The 24343-nt window shown below is 41.1% G+C and overlaps 1 protein-coding gene across 2 annotated transcripts in view; it reads left to right on the forward strand.

The window, feature by feature from the left end:
• Positions 1–24343, forward strand: part of LOC126203293 (E3 ubiquitin-protein ligase MARCHF8) — a 78251-nt gene that overhangs the window by 8711 nt on the left and 45197 nt on the right. Inside the window, exon 1 of one of the 2 annotated variants that reach the window (XM_049937553.1) lies at positions 8466–8555. The exons of the other annotated variant lie outside the window; for it this stretch is intronic. Within the exon in view, the coding sequence (XP_049793510.1) occupies positions 8529–8555 (27 nt within the window). The 5' untranslated portion in view covers positions 8466–8528. Of the gene's footprint in view, positions 1–8465; positions 8556–24343 lie in introns of those variants that run through there. 2 annotated transcript variants of the gene reach the window in all.

Raw genomic sequence — 24343 nt, forward strand, 5'->3', positions numbered from 1 at the left:
TTAAAAAAAGTAAAATTTTACCATGAGTGAGAAGTGTGGGCTTTGCCGTAGGTTCGTGAGTAGTGGATTGCGGTGTGAGACTTGTTCGAAGTATTTTCACTGGGGGGAATGCAGTGGGGAAGCCAGTGGGCATTCTGGTGAGATCCTCTCCTGGAACTGCAGGTTATGTAGCAAGAGTAAATTGATAGAGGAGCAGGAGCGTAAGATCTGTGCCCTTCAGGTGCAGTTGAAAAACACACAGGAGGAGCTAGATAGGATCAGGAGGGAGAAGGGGGTTGGAGAATGGGAGCTGGCTGTTGGCAAGAGATCTGCTAGGAGAAGAAGATTTTCAGATAGTTTTACTATTGGTGTTTACAATAGATATGACCAACTGTCAGAGTCTAGTGGAGAGGAATCTCTAGTAGCTGTAGATGTAGGAAGTATGCAGCAGACCTCAGTAGTTACGGTGGCTAGAACAGTTGCAAAGTCGAAGAGGAAGAAGAAGGTTCTGCTGTTAGGTAGTTCTCATGGCAGAGGTGTAGGCCAGCAGTTGCAGGAAGTGCTGGGGATTGAGTACCAGGTCACCAGCATTGTGAAGCCTAATGCAGGATTGGCTCGGGTGACTGTTAACATAGGGGGGTTATGTAGGGATTTTACTAAAGAGGATCAGGTAGTGATTGTGGGTGGGGCTGGTAACAGTATTGATAGGGATGGGGAGTATGACATAGATGGTGACCTGGAAAAGATAGCCACTCAGACTGGCAACACGAATGTGCATTTCGTGGAACTGTTTCAGCGTCACGATCGGCCTCATCTTGATACAGCTGTCAGGCGTAATAACATGAGACTTTGGGGTGTGCTGATGACAGAAAGCATGGGTCACATTTCAGTGGTGTCGGTGGAGTCTATCAGCAGGACGGGTTTCACTAGACATGGCCTGCACCTCAACAGGTATGGGAAGGGGAGGTTGGCAAAGCTTATAGGTGACAGCATAGGTGGGGTTGGTGGGATCACTCATGGGAAAATTCCTACAGTAGTGGGTGTTAGAGCTGCACCTTTTTCAGATTGAAGTCAGCTGATATGTATTCCTGTTTAAGGGAAGTCTCTCTAACAAAGGAACCACTTTTGACAAAGCTTAGGTATCCGAGTAATGAGGGAATTAGTATATTTCATCAAAATATACAAGGTATTAGAGATAAAGTTAGTGAACTGCTTATAGATGTTGACTCTGAAATTATTGGTATATCTTAACACTTCTTAAATAAGGAGATGATTCAGAGGCTTCCTTTACCAGGATACAGGTTGGCTGGCAGCTTTTCGAGGAGCTCTTTGCGGTGTGGGGGAGTAGCCATGTATGTGAAAAACGGCATCCCATTTGAGTCAATTGATGTTTCAAAGAACTGCACTGAAAAGGTGTTTGAATGTTGTGCAGGTGTGGTTAAATTTAACAGAGCTAAACTTCTAACTGTTGCTATTTATAGATCCCCAGACTCCGATTTCACAACATTTTTGCTAAAGCTAGAGGAGGTTCTTGGTTCACTTTATAGGAAATACAAAAAGTTAGTTATATGTGGTGACTTCAATATTAATTGTATAAGTGATTGTGCAAGGAAGAGGATGCTGGTAGACCTTCTTAATTCATATAATCTTATGCAAACCGTATTCTTTCCAACGAGAGTGGAAGGGAACAGTAGAACAACCATAGACAACATTTTTGTTCATTCCTCATTACTAGAAGAGCATTCTGTTAGCAAAAAGGTGAATGGCCTTTCAGATCATGATGCACAAATTTTAACTCTAAAAGATTTTTGTGCTGCAACATGTGTTAAATATAGTCATCAGCTGTTTAGGAAAGCTGACCCAGTTGCTGTAGAGACCTTTGTAAACCTTATCAAGGAACAAGAGTGGCAAGATGTTTATAGCACTGATACAGTAGACGATAAATATAATGCTTTTCTCAAGACTTTTCTCGTGCTCTTTGAAAGTTGCCTTCCGTTAGAACGTTCAAAACAGGGTACTAGCACAAACAGGCAGCCTGGGTGGCTGACTAGAGGGATAAGAATATCTTGTAGAACAAAGTGGCAATTATATCAAAACGTTAGAAACAGTCAAAATCTAAATGCAGCAGCCCATTACAAACAGTATTGTAAGGTGCTTAAAAATGTTATTAGGAAGGCAAAAAGTATGTGGTATGCAGATAGAATAGCTAAATCTCAGGATAAAATTAAAACCGTATGGCCAGTCGTGAAGGAAGTGGCTGGTCTGCAGAGACAGGTCGAGGATATAGAATCAGTGCGTAGTGGGAATGTCCGTGTTACTGATAAGTCGCATATATGTACAATATTTAATAATCACTTTCTGAATATAGCAGGTGAACTAAATAAAAACCTTGTCCCAACAGGGAATCATATAGCGGTCTTAGAAAAAAGTGTTCCAAGACTGTTACCTGAAATGCTCCTCCATGATACTGACAAGAAGGAGATTCAGTTAATAATTAAATCACTAAAGACCAAGAACTCTCATGGATATGACGGGGTATCTAGCAGAATACTGAAGTATTGTTCTATGTATGTTAGCCCAGTACTTAGCCATATATGTAACTTTTCCTTTAGGAGTGGTTGGTTTCCTGACCGATTAAAGTACTCAGTAGTGAAGCCACTTTATAAAAGGGGAGACAGGGATAATGTTGACAATTATAGACCTATTTCTATGCCATCGGTTTTTGCTAAAGTTATCGAGAAGGTTGTATATGCAAGGTTACTGGAGCATTTAAATTCACGTAATTTGCTGTCAAATGTTCAGTTTGGTTTTAGAAATGGTTTAACAACTGAAAATGCTATATTCTCTTTTCTCTGTGAGGTTTTGGACGGATTAAATAAAAGGTTGCGAATGTTAGGTGTTTTCTTTGATTTAACGAAGGCTTTTGACTGTGTTGACCACAAAATGTTACTGCAGAAGTTGGACCATTATGGAGTAAGGGGAGTAGCTTACAATTGGTTCGCCTCTTACCTTAAGAACAGAAAGCAGAAGGTAATTCTCCGCAATATTGAGAGTGGTAGTGATGTTCAGTCCCAATGGGGCACTGTTAAGTGGGGCGTTCCCCAAGGGTCGGTGCTGGGGCCACTGCTGTTTCTTATTTATATAAATGATATGCCTTCTAGTATTACAGGTGATTCAAAAATATTTCTGTTTGCTGATGACACCAGCTTGATAGTGAAGGATCTTGTGTGTAATACTGAAACAGTATCAAATAACGTAGTTCATGAAATAAGTTTGTGGCTTGTGGAAAATAATTTGATGCTAAATCACAGTAAGACTCAGTTTTTACAGTTTCTAACACACAATTCAACAAGATCCGATATTTTGATCAGACAGAATGGGCATATTATAAGCGAGACGGAACAGTTCAAGTTCCTAGGAGTTCGGATAGATAGTAAGCTGTTGTGGAAAGCCCATGTTCAGGATCTTGTTCAGAAACTAAATGCTGCTTTATTTACCATTAGAACAGTATCTGAAATAAGTGACACTTCAACACGAAAAGTAGTCTACTTCGCATATTTCCATACGCTTATGTCATATGGTATTATTTTTTCGGGTAATTCTTCTGATTCAAAAAGGGTATTTTTGGCTCAAAAACGGGCTGTTTGAGCTATATGTGGTGTAAGTTCGAGAACCTCTTGTCGACCCCTATTCAATAGTCTGGTAATTCTGACATTGCCCTCACAGTATATATTTTCTTTAATGTCGTTTGTTGTTAGCAATATTAGCCTATTCCCAAGAGTTAGCAGCTTTCACTCAGTTAATACTAGGCAGAAATCCAATCTGCATGTGGAATGCACTTCCTTGACTCTTGTGCAGAAAGGAGTGCAGTATTCTGCTGCATCCATTTTCAATAAGCTACCACAAGAACTCAAAAATCTTAGCAGTACCCCAAACACTTTTAAGTCTAAACTGAAGAGTTTCCTCATGGCTCACTCCTTCTATTCTGTCGAGGAGCTCCTGGAAGAGCTAAAAAATTAAGCAAATTCCAGTGTTACATTGTTGATTTTCTTTATTTAAATTTACGACTTGTCACCTGAATATGTTTTTTTTATATTTCATTTTATCTGTTTCTAATATCGTGTTATAATTTTATGTATTGACTCATTCCATGACCATGGAGACTTCTCCTTAATTTGGTCCCACAGAACAATAAATAAATAAATAATAAATAAATGACATGCCATACTACTTTCCTTTATTTTCTGCATTATAAATCATTTTGTCATTAAATGATATTTCTGCAGCAAGCAGCAACTTTTTGCGTACTTTATTTTATTTTATTTATTTATTTTATTTACTTTGTTAACTTCATTTTTTGGTACCAGTATAGAACTGCAAAAATTTAGAGTCTGAGAGAACTTCCTAAAACCCACAGTTATCCATAAATTTTTCTTGCCTGCTGCTGCTGCTGTTAAAATGGCTACATTTGGAAATGTTTTCTCAAAATTTAATGCAAACCATGTGCAAAATTTAGAGGAGTTAACATCTACATTGATGTTCGTGTAGACTTCATTCCAGATTTGATTTGCGTGTGCCATAGAAAAGGTTTGTATTTTATGTTTTGAGAAGATCCTTCTACAGCTATGTACATGCTCTAAAAGCCGCTGTATGGTGCATGGTGGAAGCTACCTCATACAACTAATATATTATTTTCTTTCCTGTTTCACTCGCAAATAGAGCAAGGGAAAACAGCCATCAGTATGCCTCAATAAAATCCATATGTCTGTTATCTTATCTTTGTGGTTATTACACGAAATGTACAGTGGCGGCAGTAGAATCATTCTGCAGTCAGCTTCAAATGTGAGTTCTCTAAATATTTTCAATAGCGCTTCACAAAACGAATGTTGCTTTCTCTCCAGGGACTCCCATTTGGGAAAAAATAGATAGGCAACCTAGACCTATTACATGTGGCCAGATAACTTCATAGTGAGACTCAGTTTTGACCTCAATAGACACAACATTTTTGTTGAGTACTATGAACACTCCCCTCCTGTGACGTCTAATCTGTCTTTTTGATATATGTTCCATACATTTCTAAATATTTCAGAGCTTTCTGATTTGGGTTTCAGCCAGTTCTCAGTTCCAAGAAAAATTTGATTGGGACAAATTTCCCAGTGAGCAGTAAATACAGAAACTTTGTTATGATCACTTTGACAGTTTACTGTTAAAATTTTGACAGTTAAAGTATCTTTACTTTATATGCTGCCTAATTTCTTTCTCTGCGTATCGACTGACAAGCATTCATCAGAAGACCTTGTGCTAACACCTAGCCTAAAAAAGAACAGTATGCAATCCACAAGTACTTTGCTACTCAAGTAGCTGCTCCCTTCGTGCAATGCACCCATAAACTGTCGAGGTGGGGGGATCCTCCAATTCTCCTCCCCGTAACACTGGTCCAGAAATATGCAGCTGAAAGTATCAGAGAATCGATATAGCCTTTGGTCGAGACTCTCCAATTAGCTCCAAACCAGAAGACACTGAACAGTTCCGGGAATGGTGCTCCAAACTGTGCATTACACTCACACGCTGTGAGCGAGGCCAACGGTTTTCGGCATCTCCTCCTTCGGCTCTCAAAATCGAGACAACAGATATCGGTGCTGCTGTAAGCTACAACTTGCAATCGACTGTACCCTGCACTCTCTGTACACTCGATACCTGTGGCCGGGCCCCCTCTGCATCTCACATATGAGGCCACCTGACAGACATACTGAACACAAATTGGATTTCTTTTCAGCCCTGGACACTACTCCCTAAGGGACTCCGTAGTGTGTTTAACTTTGGAGCTTCCGATAACTAGCGGTGTCGCTCGGACCCCGCTGAAGAAGTGCTCCTGTCCACTCACAGGGTGAATGGGCAAGGCTGGACGGCCAGCCCCCACACCGACTCTCTGCTTTGAGTGACATGAACCTGTTACCACGTACCACTCACCCTTTGGTGAGAGTGAATGCCCTAACTTTTACAGGGGCAGTGATTATCAGTGTTGATCCACTTATTTTAAGATGCCTGGTAGCTGGGTGGGGTACCAGTTCTCATTCTGAGTCACACATTTAGTTGAGGGAGTTCTCACTAGATAGCATGGCACTGATATAACATATTTTGCTTTCCTGTTGTTGGTACTTTACAATTTGTCCGTCAGCTTGCAGCAGTTTTGTGCAGTTTAGTTAGTGTTCATCTTGAATATCAAATGTGGCACATATGTATGACCTTTATTTTCAAGTAAGTATTTTCATATGTAAATTTAGTCCATGATAATGAACTTCAGCACAATAGTTATGTGACAGAAGTTTGTTCATTTCATATTTTTGGTATGTTAATCTTGGTTAGCACTGCTAATCACCATGCAACCAGTATGGCTGGTAGGTGCCTTTGGGACGATGAAATCCAAAAACTTCCTTTCGAGGTCCTTCCATTAGCATCAGACAATGAAATATGTTTGTTTGACAACTCTTATAGTGACAGTACATATGAACCCAGTTGTGATATATTATATTAAGTGTGTTCAGAAGAAAAAATCAATGATTTAGATGAGAATTTATCAAAATGTAATCATCATTTGTGCAATAATAAACAAACTTCTATGGCAAAAACACTGTCAAATGATCTTTCGTTAGCCTCTGAGTCAATTTCGGTACCTCTGTCAGACCTGCAAGTATACCTCTTGTTCAGAATGATCCTCCACAATGGAGTCAGAATTTCAGAATAGAAGTATTGCCCAATTTTGTGGAAAAAAAGCGACCCTTCAGTCATTTTTACGTATATGTCAAACCCATCACCACATAAGATATTTTGTGAATTTTTAGTGCTGACATAGTAAAATTTGCGACATTTCACACCAGTTGTTAAGCCGCACAAAAAGGAAAGCCTTTCCTTCCAACTGCTGAAGATGAGATAAGAGTTTTCTTATGTATCAATTTGTTTATGAGTGTCAAAAAGTTACCAAATTATCAGGATTATTGATCTTCATCTCCAGATTTAAATGAGTCACATATATGTGAGTTGATGACTAAAACGATTCCAATTTCTCCTGAGTCAAAGCCATCATATCCATTCAAATGACAATTTGATTATGCCTAAAAGAGGACGTGCCTATTTTGAAAAACTTTATAGAATGAAGCCATTTCTTGAAATGTTGAATAAAAGGTTTGCAGAATATTATCAGCCTCATCAAAAATAGGCAGTTAATGAGTCAGTGATGCAATTTGAAGGTAGAAATTCAGTGAAACACTACAGGAGAGACAAGGCTTGGGAAAGAGACTATAAAATATGGATGCTGTGTGATGAATCTGAATATAATATGAAGTTCCAAATTTATACTGGAAAATAGCTAAAGAGAAGGCAGTAATGGCACTTGGTGTACGGGAAGTGACAGATTTATGTGAAGAACTTTATGATAAATATTGTATTGTTTCCGTGGTCATTTCTTCACACCTTAATAATAGTTCCGACCTACTAAAAGCCAGGAAACATTTCCAATTGGAACTATGAACCCTACACATAAGTTCCTGCCAGAACTAAAGGAAGATGAATGGATTAAACTAGGGGATTTTGACAGCAGAATAAGCTATCCTGGGTTAGCATTTTACAAGTGGAGGGAGAAATGAGCTGTAAAACTGATCTCCACTGTGCACAATCCAAGTGGCACCACAAGTGTAAATAGGGAGGAAAAGGGTGGCTCAACTACTATAGTGACATGTCCCTTTGTATCTTGAGTGACAACAGGAGCATGAATTTTGTTGACAATTTTGACTGTCTAAAAGGAGACTGTGGTTTTGATTGCAATAGTAAGAAATGGTGGCATAGACTTTTTCTTTTCACTTTATTGATGTGCATGTATGAATGCATGTATTATACACAAAGAAACTTAGGCGGAGCAATTCACGAATAAAGACTTCCGAAGGAAAGTGTATGAAGGACTGCTTGCCAAAGCAAGTATACACAGCAATGGACTAAGTCAAAGACAGAAGATCGTACTGTCACTCAGCATAAGCCACATGTGGATAAATAAATCAGGCTGGAAGGTAGGTCCATATCAGCCAAATCAGGCCACATTTAGATTATGTGTTGTATGCTGTAGGCACTATTTCTGTTAGAACATTTTGAATGTGTTCAACTTGTAATGTGCCTCATTGTGCAAGAAAAGGCAGAACTTGCTTTCAGATGTTTCATTGTCAATAATAATGTACAAGTGCTTGTGAGCTGGTTGTGTAAATGATTTCTTAGAAATAGGTTTGATTAAACCTCTCAAAATGTGTCGACCAATAAATAACTAGTGGGTATTATGGGTGATGGTTAACAGAGGCAACCACAATTTAAGTGGCTGTAATTTAAAAAAGTAAGCAAAATATTCTAAAATTTTATTAATATACATTGTTTTGTTTGTTTGAAGTTTTCTATTTTTGACAAATCACCTTTTCTTTTAAAAACGTCCCTGCTCCTCAACGTATCAACGATAAAAGCACACAGAGAAAGTTAAACATGTAACTTGCTACCCTCGTGATGTATCACCAATGCAAGCTGATGCCTTATTGAGCTATGTAGGTAGCCATTCAAAGGAAATAACAACTGTGCTACAGACTGCGCGAATCTACACTTCACGTCATTTGTAGGCCTGCAGTTTTATGGTTTATACCAACCTTTCCTTAGCCTCATAATCTAACAGTAATAATAAGAGAAGACAAGATCTTTTTTTAATTTGTATACAAGTTTCCTTGTCAATATCTGTAAGTGCATGTCCTAAGACTGATACTGATTTCTTCATACCATAGCGGTAGTAGAGTTTCCCATTTTGTGCTGCTCCAAAAGTGTTCAAAATGCTTAGGAAGTTATTATTAATTTCATCCTCAACACATGCATTAATATTCATGTCTGCAGATGTTGTGATAGTTTTGGGAGCTGATACTCTTTTTAAAACTCCAGTTAATTTGTTGAAGGAAGCGTCCAAATTATATTGTTGGCAAATTGAGACTGCACTTTTGATGCCATTATCGATGCTTGACCAAAATGCAGCATCCCTCAGTGTGCCTCGTGTAATAGGTAGTGAGCCAGGAGCATAGTTCAGTTTACAACCCAACACTGGGGCTTCTTTGTGTCTCACACAAAGACCCACTGAATTATGTTGTTTGATAAATCTAAAAGTAGGTAGTGCTGATTCCTTAGCTTCCATAGTCATAATGATAGTCACTCAAAAATTTCCAGCTGAAATGCACATGATGCGCTACTTTGTAGAGCGTTGGATCCAAATCTGCACGTGCAGTCATATCCTAGGCCACTGTGAGGAATTGGATCATTGCATTCTTAATGTTTTCATCTTGAATTTGTGATCAGGATCAGTCGGTAGACTTGTTGGCCTTAGTATGTTGAATAGTGGACCATTAGTGTACCTCATAATGATAGTCACTCAAAAATGGTGTCCACCACTATAATCACTGTGCTCTCTTATTTAGACGGTTTACTTGGGGTCCAGAGAGCAAAATTTGTGGTCTGTTACCTGGTGGATTTATGATTTTTGTGAGAAAACACTGATCTTTATGATACTTTAATAATAGTCGGTTTCTCCTTTTCTATGGCAATAATTCACAATTACTGCTGTTAGCACATTATAAACATATCTAGTTGTTTGTTCCTTGCTGTAGATGGACATCTGGGACAGCACAGCACCTATTCCACTACCTATAGTGTATGTCACAATTGGTTTAAATGTAGCCAGGTGGGGAGCAAACTTCAAGCACTGTTGTAGCTTCAAGGATTGTGCCTGACATGTGGAAATTCACAGAAAATTGACTCTCTTATACAAAATTGATTCAGTGAGTGTGATACCTTTGCTGTACGAAGTATAAATTTGCCATAATAATTTATCTTGCCCAAGAACAATTGCAGCTCCTTCAAATCTTTGGCTGGAAGGAGATTTCCACATGGGCTGGCTAAGCTGGAGATGTCAGGCACAGTATGTGACCAAGCATCGAAGGTGGGGGGGGGGGGGGGGGGGCTGTGAACCTGCACGTACTTAATTTAATTTTGAGCACATTGTCTCTAAAGTCTATTTAATAACTTTTTAAATTTGTTGCTCCTGTGTAATGCAAATTACTTTAATGTCATCTAGGTAATTCACGGCTCATAGTGCCCCATTTATAAGTTGCTGTAAGTATTTTTGAAGTGATACATCAACACTTACAACACCAAAGATAATTTATTATAGTCATATGGCCAAAGACTTATTGGTTACCATAAAACGATTTCATTCTGCTCCTAAGTGGAATTCATCAAATATATCTCTTAAAAAATAGAACTGGCTCCCTGATATCTTTGCCAGTAGCTTTTCTGGAAACAAAGTCTGAAAAAAATCTACAATACATTGAGTAATGATGGATTATATAAAATTGCTTCAAATTCAAATTGTGCTGCAAGGTTTTTAATTAAAACTGTGGATGTCATCTATTTGCTAGATGTTATTAAAGCCACAACACCTGGTGCATGTAAGTGATCAGGTTCCAGTTTTAACTGCCTGCGTCGTAGCAAAAGGTGCTGACCAGGCCCGTAGGAAATCAGATGTAGCATAAAGCTTGGTGCTTTTAAGTGTTAATTGTCAATACTACTATTAGGTGTTCTGTCTACGTGACATCACATTTTTCATTCAGCCAGTTTTGGGACAGAATTTCCAACTAAATTGCAGCTCAGCTCACTTTCACACTTGTGAGATGGTGCTGTACAATCTGTAGATGACGGCACCTTATTGTCAATAGACTGAAGGGGAGGATCTTGTCTAAGATTCACTTTAACCCCTTAAGTCGAAAGTGAATGGACACCATGCAGCTTAAGAGCCAACATTGGGTACATGTTGCGGTGCTGACAGATCGAGATAGGAGTCACATTTTTCTGACAAGTCTTTATTGAATGCATCTTATTGCTTCACTGCACTTTCAAAGGACTGTGCCACATGAAGAACTTCACTTAAATGAGCAGAAGTCTTTCAAAAGTTACTAGTCCAAAGTTACTGGTTAAGAAGGAAGCACACAACCATACAGCGTAATGTGTGTTATACTGTGAACACATAACATTTTGTTGTCAACTAAGATCTTGTTAATTAGTTGCATATCCAAAATTAACACTGTGATATGGAATATGTCAACAGAACCCATACTATGAAAAAAAAAAGTCTTTGAACAATGGAAACTCCACGTTGGAATGTCAGTAATATAAAGGAAAGGATATATTGCTATTCACTGTAAAGATGACACATTGAGTTGTGGACAGGCACAATGAAAAGACTGTTACACATCTGGCTTTTGGCCAAAACCTTCTTTGGAAATGGAAAAACACACACACACACACACACACACACACACACACAAAAGCAAGTACACCTCACGCACACGACTGCCATCTCTGGGAGCTTAGATGGCGGTCTTGTGTATGTGAGGTGTGCATACATTTTGTTTTTGCTGTGCCTGTCTGCAACTCAACGTGTCATTTTTACAGTGAGTAGCAATCTATCCTTTTCCGTGCAAACATCTTTACATTTGAAAACATTTCTGCTTTCCAGCAGAAATTTTGTTTTCATGGGAAGATTGCCCCAGTTTTGCAGCTGCACATTTCACTTCTATGCCTGTCAAAGTTAGTCATTGAAAGACTGTGCAGATTTTCTTCTCTTCTAGCATGCACTTGTAAATATTTCTGTTACTACCAAACTCATGTGGATTGCTGATAACAAAATCCATAGGTGCATAAATGTACTGTGAAGCTGTTGTTAATATTTCTAGCTGCTTAAAGAGATACCCACAAGATGTATGTGTGTGGATCCTGCATATAATTCTAATTTGCTTTCTTTCGTGTATTGACTACTTTTTGACTAAGTGAAGTTTTACCCCACAATCTTATCCATTAGACGTCAGTGAATGAAAGTATCCAAAATAACATCTATAACGATAAAGTTGGCTGTTATTCTTATGGCAAAAGTGTCCAAACATACACGATTTAGCAGGTCCACCATATGGGTTTTCACATTTTAAGCTTTCATTAATGTGCACATGTCAGAACTTGGAATGTTCTACCCTGCGTATTATTTATTGTTGGTGTACTAGGTTAATAGGTGATAGGATATTTTACTATTTTCTCTGGGGATATTTCAATGCTTAGCTTTGCAACAAAGCTTGTATTATCAGCAGACAGAACTAATTCTGCCTCCCGATTCACATGGATCATTTACCTAAAGCAAGAATAGTAGTCTGCCAATGTTTGGACCCTGTGCGACTCACATTGTTATTCCTTGCTGTGCAGATGATGTGGCATTCTTTTCTGTATTACCTACTCAAACAGCCCAAGGTCCCCCTGCAGGTTCGGGGGTTGAAATAGGCCCGAGGTATTCCTGCCTGTTGTAAGAGGCAACTAAAAGAAGTCTCTCAAATTTCAGCCTTTTTGTGATGGTCCCCTGTCGGGTTTGACCTCCATCTTTCTACATTTCCCCAAGGAGTGAGCCAATGGGGGAAAGGTGTCTTACATGGTGCATCGTGTCCATCATGCATTGAGATCTTTAGCCCACTTTCTCTTCGTCATATTGCAGTCCCACTCATTCTCCATCTCTTGGGCGAGGACACCTTCCTGGGTGTGTTTTCCAACATGCACTATGCATTGTCACTTTCCGTGCCGACGATGACCGTAGACTTCTTAGCACCTCATATCCAGCACGGTAGCGAGTCAGTTGTGGTGGGTCTGCCATGTACCCTGTTGGTTGTAGCCCCCTGAAAACACAGGGATTGCTCTGCTGTTGCCTCCCTGTTAACCCTCTACGTATGCCATGGAGTAGATGCCCATCTCCCTGGGGCATTGGGACTCCCGGCAATGGCCTTTGCTGAGGCTGGATGGTGCCCGAGGGGAGAGCTCAGGTCGGAGAGGGTGGTACCAGGGCAGATGACATTCCATAAATCATAGTACGTCATCTCTTGCTGGTGGTCCGCCACTAGCAGTCTCTAAGCGAGCAAAGTCTAACTTCACTGCTAGGAAATATAATGACCCCCAAATCATTCCCCTACCTGGTCACACCATGGGAGGAACACCAGGCTAAGGATGGCAGTGAAGCTTATTCGCCCCCGTACCTTGTATGTACGAGAGTTGATGGGGAATCTTTCAAGTCCATGAAGCCTCAGTTTTTTGTGGAGCTTTTGGAGGACAAGTTTGGGGAGGTGGAGGGCTTGTCCAAAATGCGCTCTGGGTCAGTCTTGATAAAAACAGCATCCTGTACCCAGTCACAGGCATTACGCACTTGTGACGGGTGGGGGGATGTTTCTGTAGCCATCACGCCCCATAAGAGCTTAAAAATGGTCCAGGGTATTATATTCCACAGGGACTTTCTTTTTTAGTCAGACGACGAGCTGCGCACCAATTTAGAACAGCGAGGTGTTCATTTTGTCCGGCGTGTCCATCAGGATCCTAGGTATAATCAGGATCCTAGGTATAATCAGGTTGGCACCGGTGCCTTCACGTTGGCCTTCGAGGGTGACTCATCACCTTCCCAAGCCTGAACAAAGATCAAACGTGTTTTCAGGTACCAAACCCTAACAAGTGTTCCCAGTGTTAACATGAATGGCGTGTTATCTACCAACGCAAATGTGATTGCTGAGCACTATGCTCGAGCCTCTGCGTCGGAGAATTAGCCCCCAGCCTTTCACAATCTCAAATGGGAGATGGAAGGAAAAGTCCTTTCATTCACTACACGCCGGGTGAATCGTATAACGCCCCATTTACAGAGTGGGAGCTCTTCAGTGCCCTTGCACATCGCCCCGAGACAGCTCCTGGGCCAGATCGGATCCACAGTCAGATGATTAAACATCTCTCATCTGACAACAAGTGACAACTCCTCATCATCTTCAACTGGATCAGGTGCAATGGCTTCTTGCCATCGCAATGGCGGGAGAGCACCATCATTCCGGTGCTCAAACCCCTTGATGTGAATAGCTATTGGCCTATCAGCTTCACCGACTTTCTTTGCAAGCTGCTGGAACTTATGGTGTGTCAGTGGTTGGGTTGAGTCCTGGTGTCGCGTGGCCTACAGGCTCCATGTCAGGGTGGCCTCCGCCAGGGTGGCTCTACCACTGATAACTTGTGTCTGTCAAGTCTGCCATCCGAATAGCCTTTTCCAGATGCCAACACTTGGTTGCCATCTTTTCTGATTTACAAAAAGCGTATGACACAACCTGGCGACATCATATCCTTGCCACAGTATACGAGTGGTGTCTCCGAGGCCCATTGCCAATTATTATCCAAAATTTCCTGTCGCTTCTATTTTTAGTGGCCATTTATGGTCTAGCAGCAGCTGTAGGTCCGTCCGTCTCACCATCTCTGTATGCAGACGACTTCTGTATTTCGTACTGCTTCATCAGTACTGGTGTTGCTGAGCAGCACCTACCGGGAGCCATCAACAAGGTGCAGTCATGGGCTCCAGCCCACAGTTTCCAGTTTTTGGGTGCAAAGTTGTGTGTTGTGCACTTCTGTCGGTGCCATACCATTAATCCTGAAGTAGAACTTTACCTTAATGACAATCCACTCACTGTAGTGGAGACATATCAATTCTTAGGACTGGTTTTCAACGCCCAATTGACTTGGCTACCTCACCTTCGTCAGCTTAAGCAGAAGTGCTGGCATCATCTCAATGCCCTCTGCTGCTTGAGCAACACCAACTGGGGTGCAGATCGCTTTACTCTGCTGCAGCTCTACAAAGCCCTTGTTCAATCCCACCTTGACTATGGGAGTCTGGTTTATGGTTCGGCGGTGCCCTCAGCATTGCGTATACTCGACGCAGTGTACCACTGTTGCATTCGCCTAGCAACGGGAGCTTTTAGAATGAATCTGGTGACCAGTGTCCTGGTGGATGCCGGAGTCCATCCACTGCATATCCAATGTGCACAACTGCTCACCAGTTATATTACACACATTCGTAGTTCTCCTGAGCATCCGAATTACCCTCTCCTTTTTCCACCTGCTGCAGTTCATCACCCTCATTGGCAGCCCCGGTCAGGGCTAACGATTGCGGTTCGCATGCGATCCCTTCTGTCTGAACTGGAGTCCTTCCCTTTACCACCTCCCATCCAGGTCCGTCCACATACACCTCCATTGTGTACACCTAGGCTGCAGATTCGTATGGATCTTTTACATAACCCTAAGGACTCAGTTACTCCTGCCACTCTCCACTGTCACTTCTTCTCAATTCGTGACGTGTTCCGGAACTCTGAAGTGGTTTACATTGATGGTTTGATGGCTAATGGTCACGTAGGCTTTGCATATGTTCATGGAGGACATATCGAACAGTACTCCTTGCCAGATGGCTGCAGTGTTTTCACTGCAGAGTTAGGGGCCATATCTCGTGCTCTTGAGCACATCCACTCATGCCCTTGCAAGTCATTTCTCCTGTGTACTGACTCCTTGACTAGCCTACAAGCTATCGACCAGTGCTACCCTTGCCATCCTTTAGTAGCATCCATCCAGGAGTCCATCTTTGCCCTGGACCAGTCCCGTCGTTCAGTGGTGTTTGTGTTGACCCCAGGACATGTTGGCATCCCAGGCAACGAACTTGCAGACAGACTGGCCAAACAGGATATGCGGAAACCGCTTCTGGAGATGGGCATCTGTGAACCTGACCTGCCATAGGGTTTTTCAGCTTTGGGAGACGGAAGGCATAACAGTACGCACAACAAACTGTGTGTCATTAAGGAGACTACGAATTTGTGGAAGACTTCCATGCGGGTCCCGCGCAGGGAACCAGTTGTCCTCTGCTGGCTCCACATTGGCCATGCGGGTCCCTCACAGGGAACCAGTTGTCCTCTGCTGGCTCCACATTGGCCACACTTGGGTGACCCACGGTTACCTCCTGTGCTGTGAAGACCCACCTGAGTGTCGGTGCGGCACCCAGTTCACAGTGGCCCATATTCTGGTGCACTGCCCCACATTGACTGCCCAGCGACAAAATCTTGGGTTACCGGACCCATTGCCGTTAATTTTATCTGACAATGCTTCATAGGCTGATTTAGTTTTACGTTTTATTCCTGAGGGTGGCTTTTATCATTTGATCTAAGTTTTAGCGCATGTCCTTTGTCCCTCTGTGTCCTCCACCCTAGTGCTTCTAGGTGTGCAGAGTGGCTGCCTTCTTTTTTGTGGTAATCGGCTTTGTTGTTTTAATCTCTTTATCCTGTTTCTTGCATTTCTGTGGTTTTCTTGTCCCGTCTTGTCTATTCGCATGTTTGTTGCCCTTCATCGTTCTTCTGATTTCTCCTTTTGTTTCCATTTTGTGTTGTCAGTCTCGTTTGTTTTATTCTCACTCTTGTGCCATTGTTTTATTCGGAACTAGGGACTGATGACCTCATAGTTTGGTCCATTTCCCCCTCTTTTAATCCAACCAACAAGTCTATGCCCTGGAATGATCCAGTCATTTAGTGGTGTTTGTCTAGACCCCAGATTATGTTGGAATCCCAGGCAACAAACTTGCCGACACGCTGGCCAGACAGGCTGTGCGGATTGGCTTCTCTGCAACTGACCTGCCTTTAGTACTGCACCTCAAGGTTTTGTGGCTTTGGGAGATGAAATAGCATAACCTCAGCATGCACAACAAACTGCGTGCCATTAAGGAGATTATGAATGTGTGACAGTCCTCCATGCAGGCCTTTCGCAGGGACTCTGTGGTTCTCTGCTGGCTCCGCATTGGCCATGCTTGGGTGACAGACTTCTACCTCCTACACCGTGATGATCCACCTCAGTGTCGGTGTGGTGCCTGGCTGACAGTGGCCCATATCTTGGTGAGCTGTCCTCCTTCAGCTGCCCTGCGATGTACTCTTCAGTTACTGGACTCGTTACCATTAATTTCACCTGACAATGCCTCATCGGCTAATTTAGTTTCACGTTTTATACGTGACGGTGGTTTTATCAATCTATATAAGTTTTTGCACATGTCCTTTGTCTCTTTCTGATCTCCAATCTAATGCTTTTACGATGGATGTTTTAATGTCTCACAGAGTGGCTGGCTTTTAGTTTTTATTCTCGTGGTTGGCCAGCCACGGTCATCTGCTCTCTTGCTTTTACCCCTTCTACTCTTCTGTTCCTGTTTTGCCCGTAGTAGTGTTGGTTGTCCTGTCGTTCTTCTGGTTCTTGCTTTCTCCTGTTATTGTGCTGTACGTCTCCTTTCTTTTCTTCTTTCATTTGTGTAATTATTTTATGAGTAACAGGGGACTGATGACCTCGCAGCTTGGACCCCCCATCCCCTCCCTCCCAGTTGGTACAGTCACACTCATTAAATATCAATTGATAACATTGCAAAGTGATATGAAATGGTATGAGCATGTACAGATTGTGGAAGGGAAGGAGAATTGGTTTACTGGGAGAATTTTAGGAAAGCGTAGCTTTATGTATGAAGGAGGTCATTTACAGAACACTAGTGCTGCCCATTCATGAGAACTGCTTTAGTGTTTGGAATCCTCAGCAGGTCAGATTAAAGGAAGACATCAAAGCAATTTAGAGGTGATCTGCTAGATTTCTTACTGGTAGGTTTGATCAACACCTGTTTATTAAGGCGATGCTTCATGATTTCAAATGGGAATCCCTGGAGGAAAGGCGGCATTCTTTTCGCGAAACACTTTTGAGAAAATTTAGAGAACTGTCATGTGAAGCTGACTGCAGAACAGTTCTATTGCCACAAACATATATTTCACACAAGGACCACAAGATAAGGTAAGAGAATTTGGGCTTTGATTTGGCCATATAGTTTTTCCCTTGCTCTGTTTGCAAGTGGAATAGGGAAGGAAATGACTAGTAGTGGGGCAAGGTACCATCTATTGTCATAGAATGGCTTTTGGAGTATGTACGTGGATATAGATTACCTCTTAACTTCATGAGAAGCACTACCCTAACTCATGTCATCAGATACTTGAAACTGTCAATTACTTGTTTCTTCAACCGAGCTTCTAAAGCCTGCTGGTATAATACTACTGATCCCAGAGGTTTTATGATGTCTAGATAGCTAGCTGCTCTGTGTAGGTCTATTTGATAGACAGTTCACTGTCACTAGGGGCCACTATCTTTCTATGTTATTTGAAATTGTGATGATATAAAAAAAGGCTTATCATGAGTATTTCCATTGAAAGTAAGAGGGGAGGTATATGTGAAGTACCTGATCGCAACACTTTGCGCCAGTGTTCTTGGTTAAATTCTGAAGCTCAGTGTCTCACTTAGTGAAGACAACCAACACTGTTGATAGTTTTCATCTGTTTGTCGGGAACATTAAGTTTGGCAGCTCCATTAATGCTGTTCAAAATACATAGGCTTTGTTCCATCACTATTCTTACTCCCTCCCTCCTTACTTATGAGCAACTAGACAAATGCAGATAAAGCCCATATCTAATTATTACGGTCACTTACACTTGAAATCTACATTGACATCTATACTCTGCAAACCACTATGAAATGAAATTCATGGCAAAGGGTGCATCCCATTGTATCACTTGTTAGGGTTTCTTCCCCTTACATTCATGCATGGAGTGCTGGTGGAATGATTAAATGTCTGCATCCGTACTGTAATTAATCTAGTCTTGTCCTCACAATCCTTACAGAAACCATATATAGGGAGTTGCAGTACATTCCTTGTCATCATTTTAGTCTCTTAAAACTTTTGTTAAGTAGGCTTTCTCAGGGTAGTACACATCTATCTTCAAGAGCCTGCCAGTTCAGTTTCTGTAGCATACAGCAATATAAAATGGTATGACTACAAACCAGCTGTCCAGGATGAACAGCCACCACCAAACTGTGGCCGAACATGCAGCTGAACACAAAACACTTGATTTCAAGGTCTGCTTCAGCACTTGATCCATCTGGATCCTTCCCTCCACCACTGGCTTTTCTGAACTGCACAGATGGGTATCATCATTACAACACATTCTCTGCTCCGCTCTCATAATTATCCTGGCCTCAACCTACATTAACATACTGTCCCCCAGCTTCCACCCAACAGTTTCTACCCCCTCCGTCCCCATTCTGATCTCCCACCCTGTTTATTTGTAACCCTCTGCCAATGCATTGGCCTGTCTTTCCCTGCACCTCTCCTTTTTGGCTCCTTTTTTCCCCATCTCCCTGCCCCACAACCTCCTGATGCTGCACCTGCACACTCCACCAGATAGCATTCGTCTCTCTCCCTACATGTACACCATCCCTTCCCCTTTCCCGCCCCCTTTTTGCATTCAATGTGACTCTGCATTCTGGCCCAATATGGGCATGAGATGTGCTTGCTTCTCTGTGAATGGGGTGTGTCTCTCTTTTATTGATGAAGGCTGTGACCGAAAGCTATATGTAAGTGTCTTTTAATTGTGACTGTCTGCAATTTGCCATGTCTTGCTGGTGCTACATTTTCTCATTTTGTGAAGTGCACAGTTTTAAATTTTTAAATGTTTAAAGTAGGTTACCAGTCTTGGCGCCATTTTGAAATCTTATCTAGATCTGACTGAATATTTACACAGCTTTCTTCAGACAGTAGTTCATTATAGATAAGTGCTTCATCTGCAAAAAATCTGAGGATATACTAATATTGTCTGCAAAATCATGAACACCAAGAGTACCAACACACTTCCCTGGGGCACATCCAAAGTTATTTCGACGCCTGATGATGACTCGTTATCCAAGATAACATGCTGCAACTTCCCAACCAAAAAATCCTTAATCCAGTCACAATTTTCGCATGTTATTCCATATAGTCATACTTTTGACGTGGTACTGTGTGAAATCAATCATTTTTGGAAATCAAGAATGCTGTACTGCATCTGTCTTAACTGCCTTGATTCCAAGATTTCAATATTTCATGAGAAAAAATGTGTTCGGTTTCGCATGATCAATTTTTATGGAATCTGTGCTGGTTGGAATGGAGGAGGCCATTATGTGTGAGATAGCTCATTATGTTTGAGATCAGAATACATTCCAAAATTCTACAACAAGTTGATGACAAGGATATTGGATGGTTGTTTTGTGGATCACTTCTACTACCCTTCCTATAAGCAGGTATGACCTGTTCTTTCGTCCAACTAGTGGGCATGTTTTTTTTGTTAGAAGGATTTACGGTAGATTATAGTTAGAAGAGGGGGTTAACTCAGCCTACGCTTTGTTTTACACCTATCAAAATAAGTAACATGCAACCCGTAAAATGTCACCTGTGAAGTATTATACACTGATGTTAGCCATATGAATTACAATATTTAAATAACTACTCAAAGTAACAAGAAGTTACAGAAATTAATGGATTGAATTTAACTTTATTTGACTAGCAAAATGCAGAAAATGGGCGAGTCCATAGTGCCATAGCTTTGATCTTTTTTCACCATCATATGCTCAGCTGTCCTGGGTACATGCAGCCTTCTCTACTGTCTTATCAACGAACACTGTCTCTCACATCTCTTCTCGACCTCAATGCTTTTATCTAAATGACATGGCAGACACACTTGTTCCAGTCAAAGCAAAAGCCTTTCTGTCCCACTTTATCATTCAGCCACTTTCTCGATGTCCTTGTCAGTAGCAGGAACTGGACTCTGGAATAACCTCTCACATTACATTAGAGAACTGAATAAAATCTCCAGCTGTCGATGACATATCTACTAAAGCATCAATAAGAGTTATCAGTGTCCCTGTAAGCACTTGTTACCCTTGTACATCTTTCTTTCCAACCACATCTTCCTCTTTTCCCACTATTGTTATCCATTGCAGTCTCCTTATAAGTTACCTTTCCCCCAGAACTTGCTATATCAGAAAACATTTGCCCTGTACACCTATAAATTCTTTTTATATCTGCCGTTTGCATTATTGTAGTATTATCATTATTATTATTATTATTATTATTACTATTACTTGTAATGCTATTGTTGTTATCATTATCTGTGGCGGCAGCAGTATTATAAGTACTGCCAGTATTAACTTTATTAGTTCATAGTCAGCATTATTTACTCACTTTGCCACTTCAGATGCTCAAGTAATTTTAATTGTATTTGTCATATTAAAATTGTGACTTTGTAGCTAAAGTGTAATCTGAAAAAGGTACTGTATGTGTGAAACTCCAAAAACATAGCCAGTTATGAGTCTGAAGCATTTCAGTGTAGAAGTTGGGAATTTCCTGGTAAAAAAGTGCTTTGAAGGATAAACATTATAACAAAAGCAAAATGACCATCTTTGTTGTAACTGTTCCAAGATTATGATTGTGAATTATCAACCTAACTTCTCTTTGTTTATGTACTCTGCAAACTTTCTTATTCAACAGTATTATGAAAAGGATAGATTGCTATTCACCATAAAGATGATGCATTGATTTGCAGACAGGCACAATCAAAAGACTGTTAACATGTAAACTGACAGAGAAAATAGCAGCACCAAGGAGGAGTTATGTGGCATAAAAGAAAGTTGGTAGGTGTGTTTCTTCATCTGAAAGATGACATCTCTTCAAATTTCACACCGTGGCCAAACGGTTCTAGGTGTTAGTCTGGAACCACGCGACCGCTATGGTCGCAGGTTCGAATCCTGCCTCGGGCATGGATGTGTGTGATGTCCTTAGGTTAGTTAGGTTTAAGTAGTTCTAAGTTCTAGGGGACTGATGACCTGAGATGTTAAGTCCCATAGTGCTCAGAGCCATTTGAACCATTTGAAATTTCACACCAGTCGCATAAGAGTGGTGCCACTATGAGGATGCAAATCAGGTTTACATTAAATAATCGCTGTAACAGTCATGAACAGTAGTGACCTCTGAAAATGTATGTGGTGAGCTGAAGAATGCCTCTAAGGTGACAAGGGCACCTTTAATTAGCACCTCACTGAGTTGAAATAAGGTTGTGTAATAGGGCTACAAGTAGCTGTTTGTTCCTTCTGTGATATCGCAGAAAGACTTTGCAGGAATGTAGCGGTTGTACATGAGTGCTTGCAGCTGTGCTCACGGGAATTTACGGTCACGAGAAGACCAGGCTCTGGACGGCCACCTGGCACTATTGAGAGGAAAGACTGTTGTGTTCAACAGATGACTCTGGCGTGTCATAATGCATCTGCACTAGCAATTTCGGCAGCAGTTGACACCACAGTGACACAATGAACTGTCACAAATCGGTTATTTTAAGGACAGCTCTGGCCACATGCCCTGTAGTGTGCATTCCACAGGCTCCAGATCACCACCATTTGTGACTTCAGTGGTGTCAAATGAGAGCTTATAGGAGGGCAGCATGAAGGTCTGTTGTGTTTTCTGGTGGAAAGCTGGTTCTGCCTCAATTCCAGTGATTGCCATGTGTTATTTAGGAGGAGGCCAGTTGAGGGCCTGCAACCAACCTGTTTGTGTTCTAAACACACCGAACCTATAGCTGGAGTTACGGTCTGGGGTTGATTTTGTATGACAGCTAGAGAACTCTCGTGGTTATTTCAAACACCCTGACTGCAAATTTGTATTTCAGGTTGGTGATTCAATCTTTTCTGCTACCATTTGTGAACAACGTTCCATGCAGTGTTTTCCAACATGATAATGGTGTTGTGACCCAGTGTTCTCTACAGTGTGTCGACATGTTCCTTAACCAGCTTGATAACCAGATCTGTTTCCAATCAAGCACATAAGGGACGTCATCAGATGACCCCTCTAGCATCTTCCTTAACAGCATTGATGTGTCTGTATTGACGGACCAAGTGCGCAACACGTGTTGAACTCCATCTCACACACTGACATCCGGCACGGGTGCAAGACAATGCTTGCACGTTTGCATGCATGCATTCAACATTCTGACAGTTACACCTGTTATGAATGTACTAACATTTCACATTTGTAATGGCTTATCTCGCAGTTACATTAACACGTGATCTTTGCAATGTGAATCACTTAAATATGTTGTAAAAACAAATATATTCCCGAAATTCTGTTACTCTACATTAATTATTTTTGGTGTTGCGATTTTTTTTCTGTTGGTGTAGATGTGGTTGCAGATAGCATCGTGTGTGTGGAGGTGTGCTTGCTTGTCTGAATATGTGAGCGTTTTACTTTTCTGAAGAGAGCTGTGGCCAAAGCATAACAGTTTTTCATTGTGCCTGACCATAACTCAACATGTCATATTTATGGTGAGTAGCAGTCTGTCTTTTTCATAATATTGGTGATATTCCAATCTGGGAATCTCCGTTCCTTATATATATAAATGATATGCCCTGTAGTGTTACGGGTAAGTAAAGGATGTTGTGCACGTCTTTGGCTTGGTTTCAAATAGTGCAGTTCATGACCTAAGTTCATGCTTTGTAGAAAATCAACTAGTGCTAAGTCCCAGTAAGCCCCAGTTTTTAACAGACAATCCAACAATACCTGACTTTTAATTTCACAGAATGGGCGTATGATTAGAGAATCTGAGCAATTCAAATTTCTAGGTGTTCAGATGGATAGTAAATTGTCTTGGAAAGCCCACATTCAAAGACTGAATACTGCCATTTTTAGTATTCGAACAGTATTTGAAGTAAGTGATCGTTCGACACAAAAATTAGTCTACTTTTCTTATTTTCATTTGCTTATGTTGTATAGTATTATATTTTGGGGTAACTCTTCCCATTCTCAAAGGATATTTTTGGCTCAGAAATGGGCAGTTCGCAAATCTCTTTTTCGACCCCTGTTCATTTGTCTCGGTACTTTGACTTTGGCCTCTCAATATATATACTCTTTATCATTGTTTCTTGTTAACAATATCAGCTTATTCCCAAGAATTAGCAGCTTTCACTCAGTTAATACTAGGCAGTAATCCTTTGCATTTGAATTGCACTTCTTTGACTCTTGTGCAGAAAGATGTGCAGTATACTGCTGCATCCATTTTTGATAAACTTCCACAAGAATTCAAAAATCTTAGCAGTAATCCACGCACTTTCAAATCGAAACTGAAGAGATTCCTCGTGGGTCACTCCTTCTATTCTGTTGAGGAGTTCCTTGAGAAATTCAGCTGATTCCTATGTTATGCTGTTAATTTTGTTTACTTAAACTTATGGCTTGGCTTTTTTTTTGTCCATAAACAGTTTATTTAATCTTTTATCTTTGTTACTCTTTAGCTTTGAACTTTTGCCGTGCCTCCGACGTCCCATTACACCTTGCCCTCTCTCCCTCTATTCCCAGGAGGAGTGGCATTCAAATTGTTGTATGTCCATCCAAATTATTTTTTCTGTGGTTCGCCTTAATCACTTTAGGCAAGTGTTGGAATCATTCAATTTAACAAGATTGAAGCCAATTTCTCTCCCCATCCTTCTTAAAACCCAGCATATGTTCCAGATCCATTTACTTTGATATGACAGGCTGTCAGCCACAGACTACCTATTTGTGCCT

The sequence above is a fragment of the Schistocerca nitens genome, chromosome 9, assembly GCF_023898315.1.
Source record: "Schistocerca nitens isolate TAMUIC-IGC-003100 chromosome 9, iqSchNite1.1, whole genome shotgun sequence".
NCBI lineage: Eukaryota > Metazoa > Arthropoda > Insecta > Orthoptera > Acrididae > Schistocerca > Schistocerca nitens.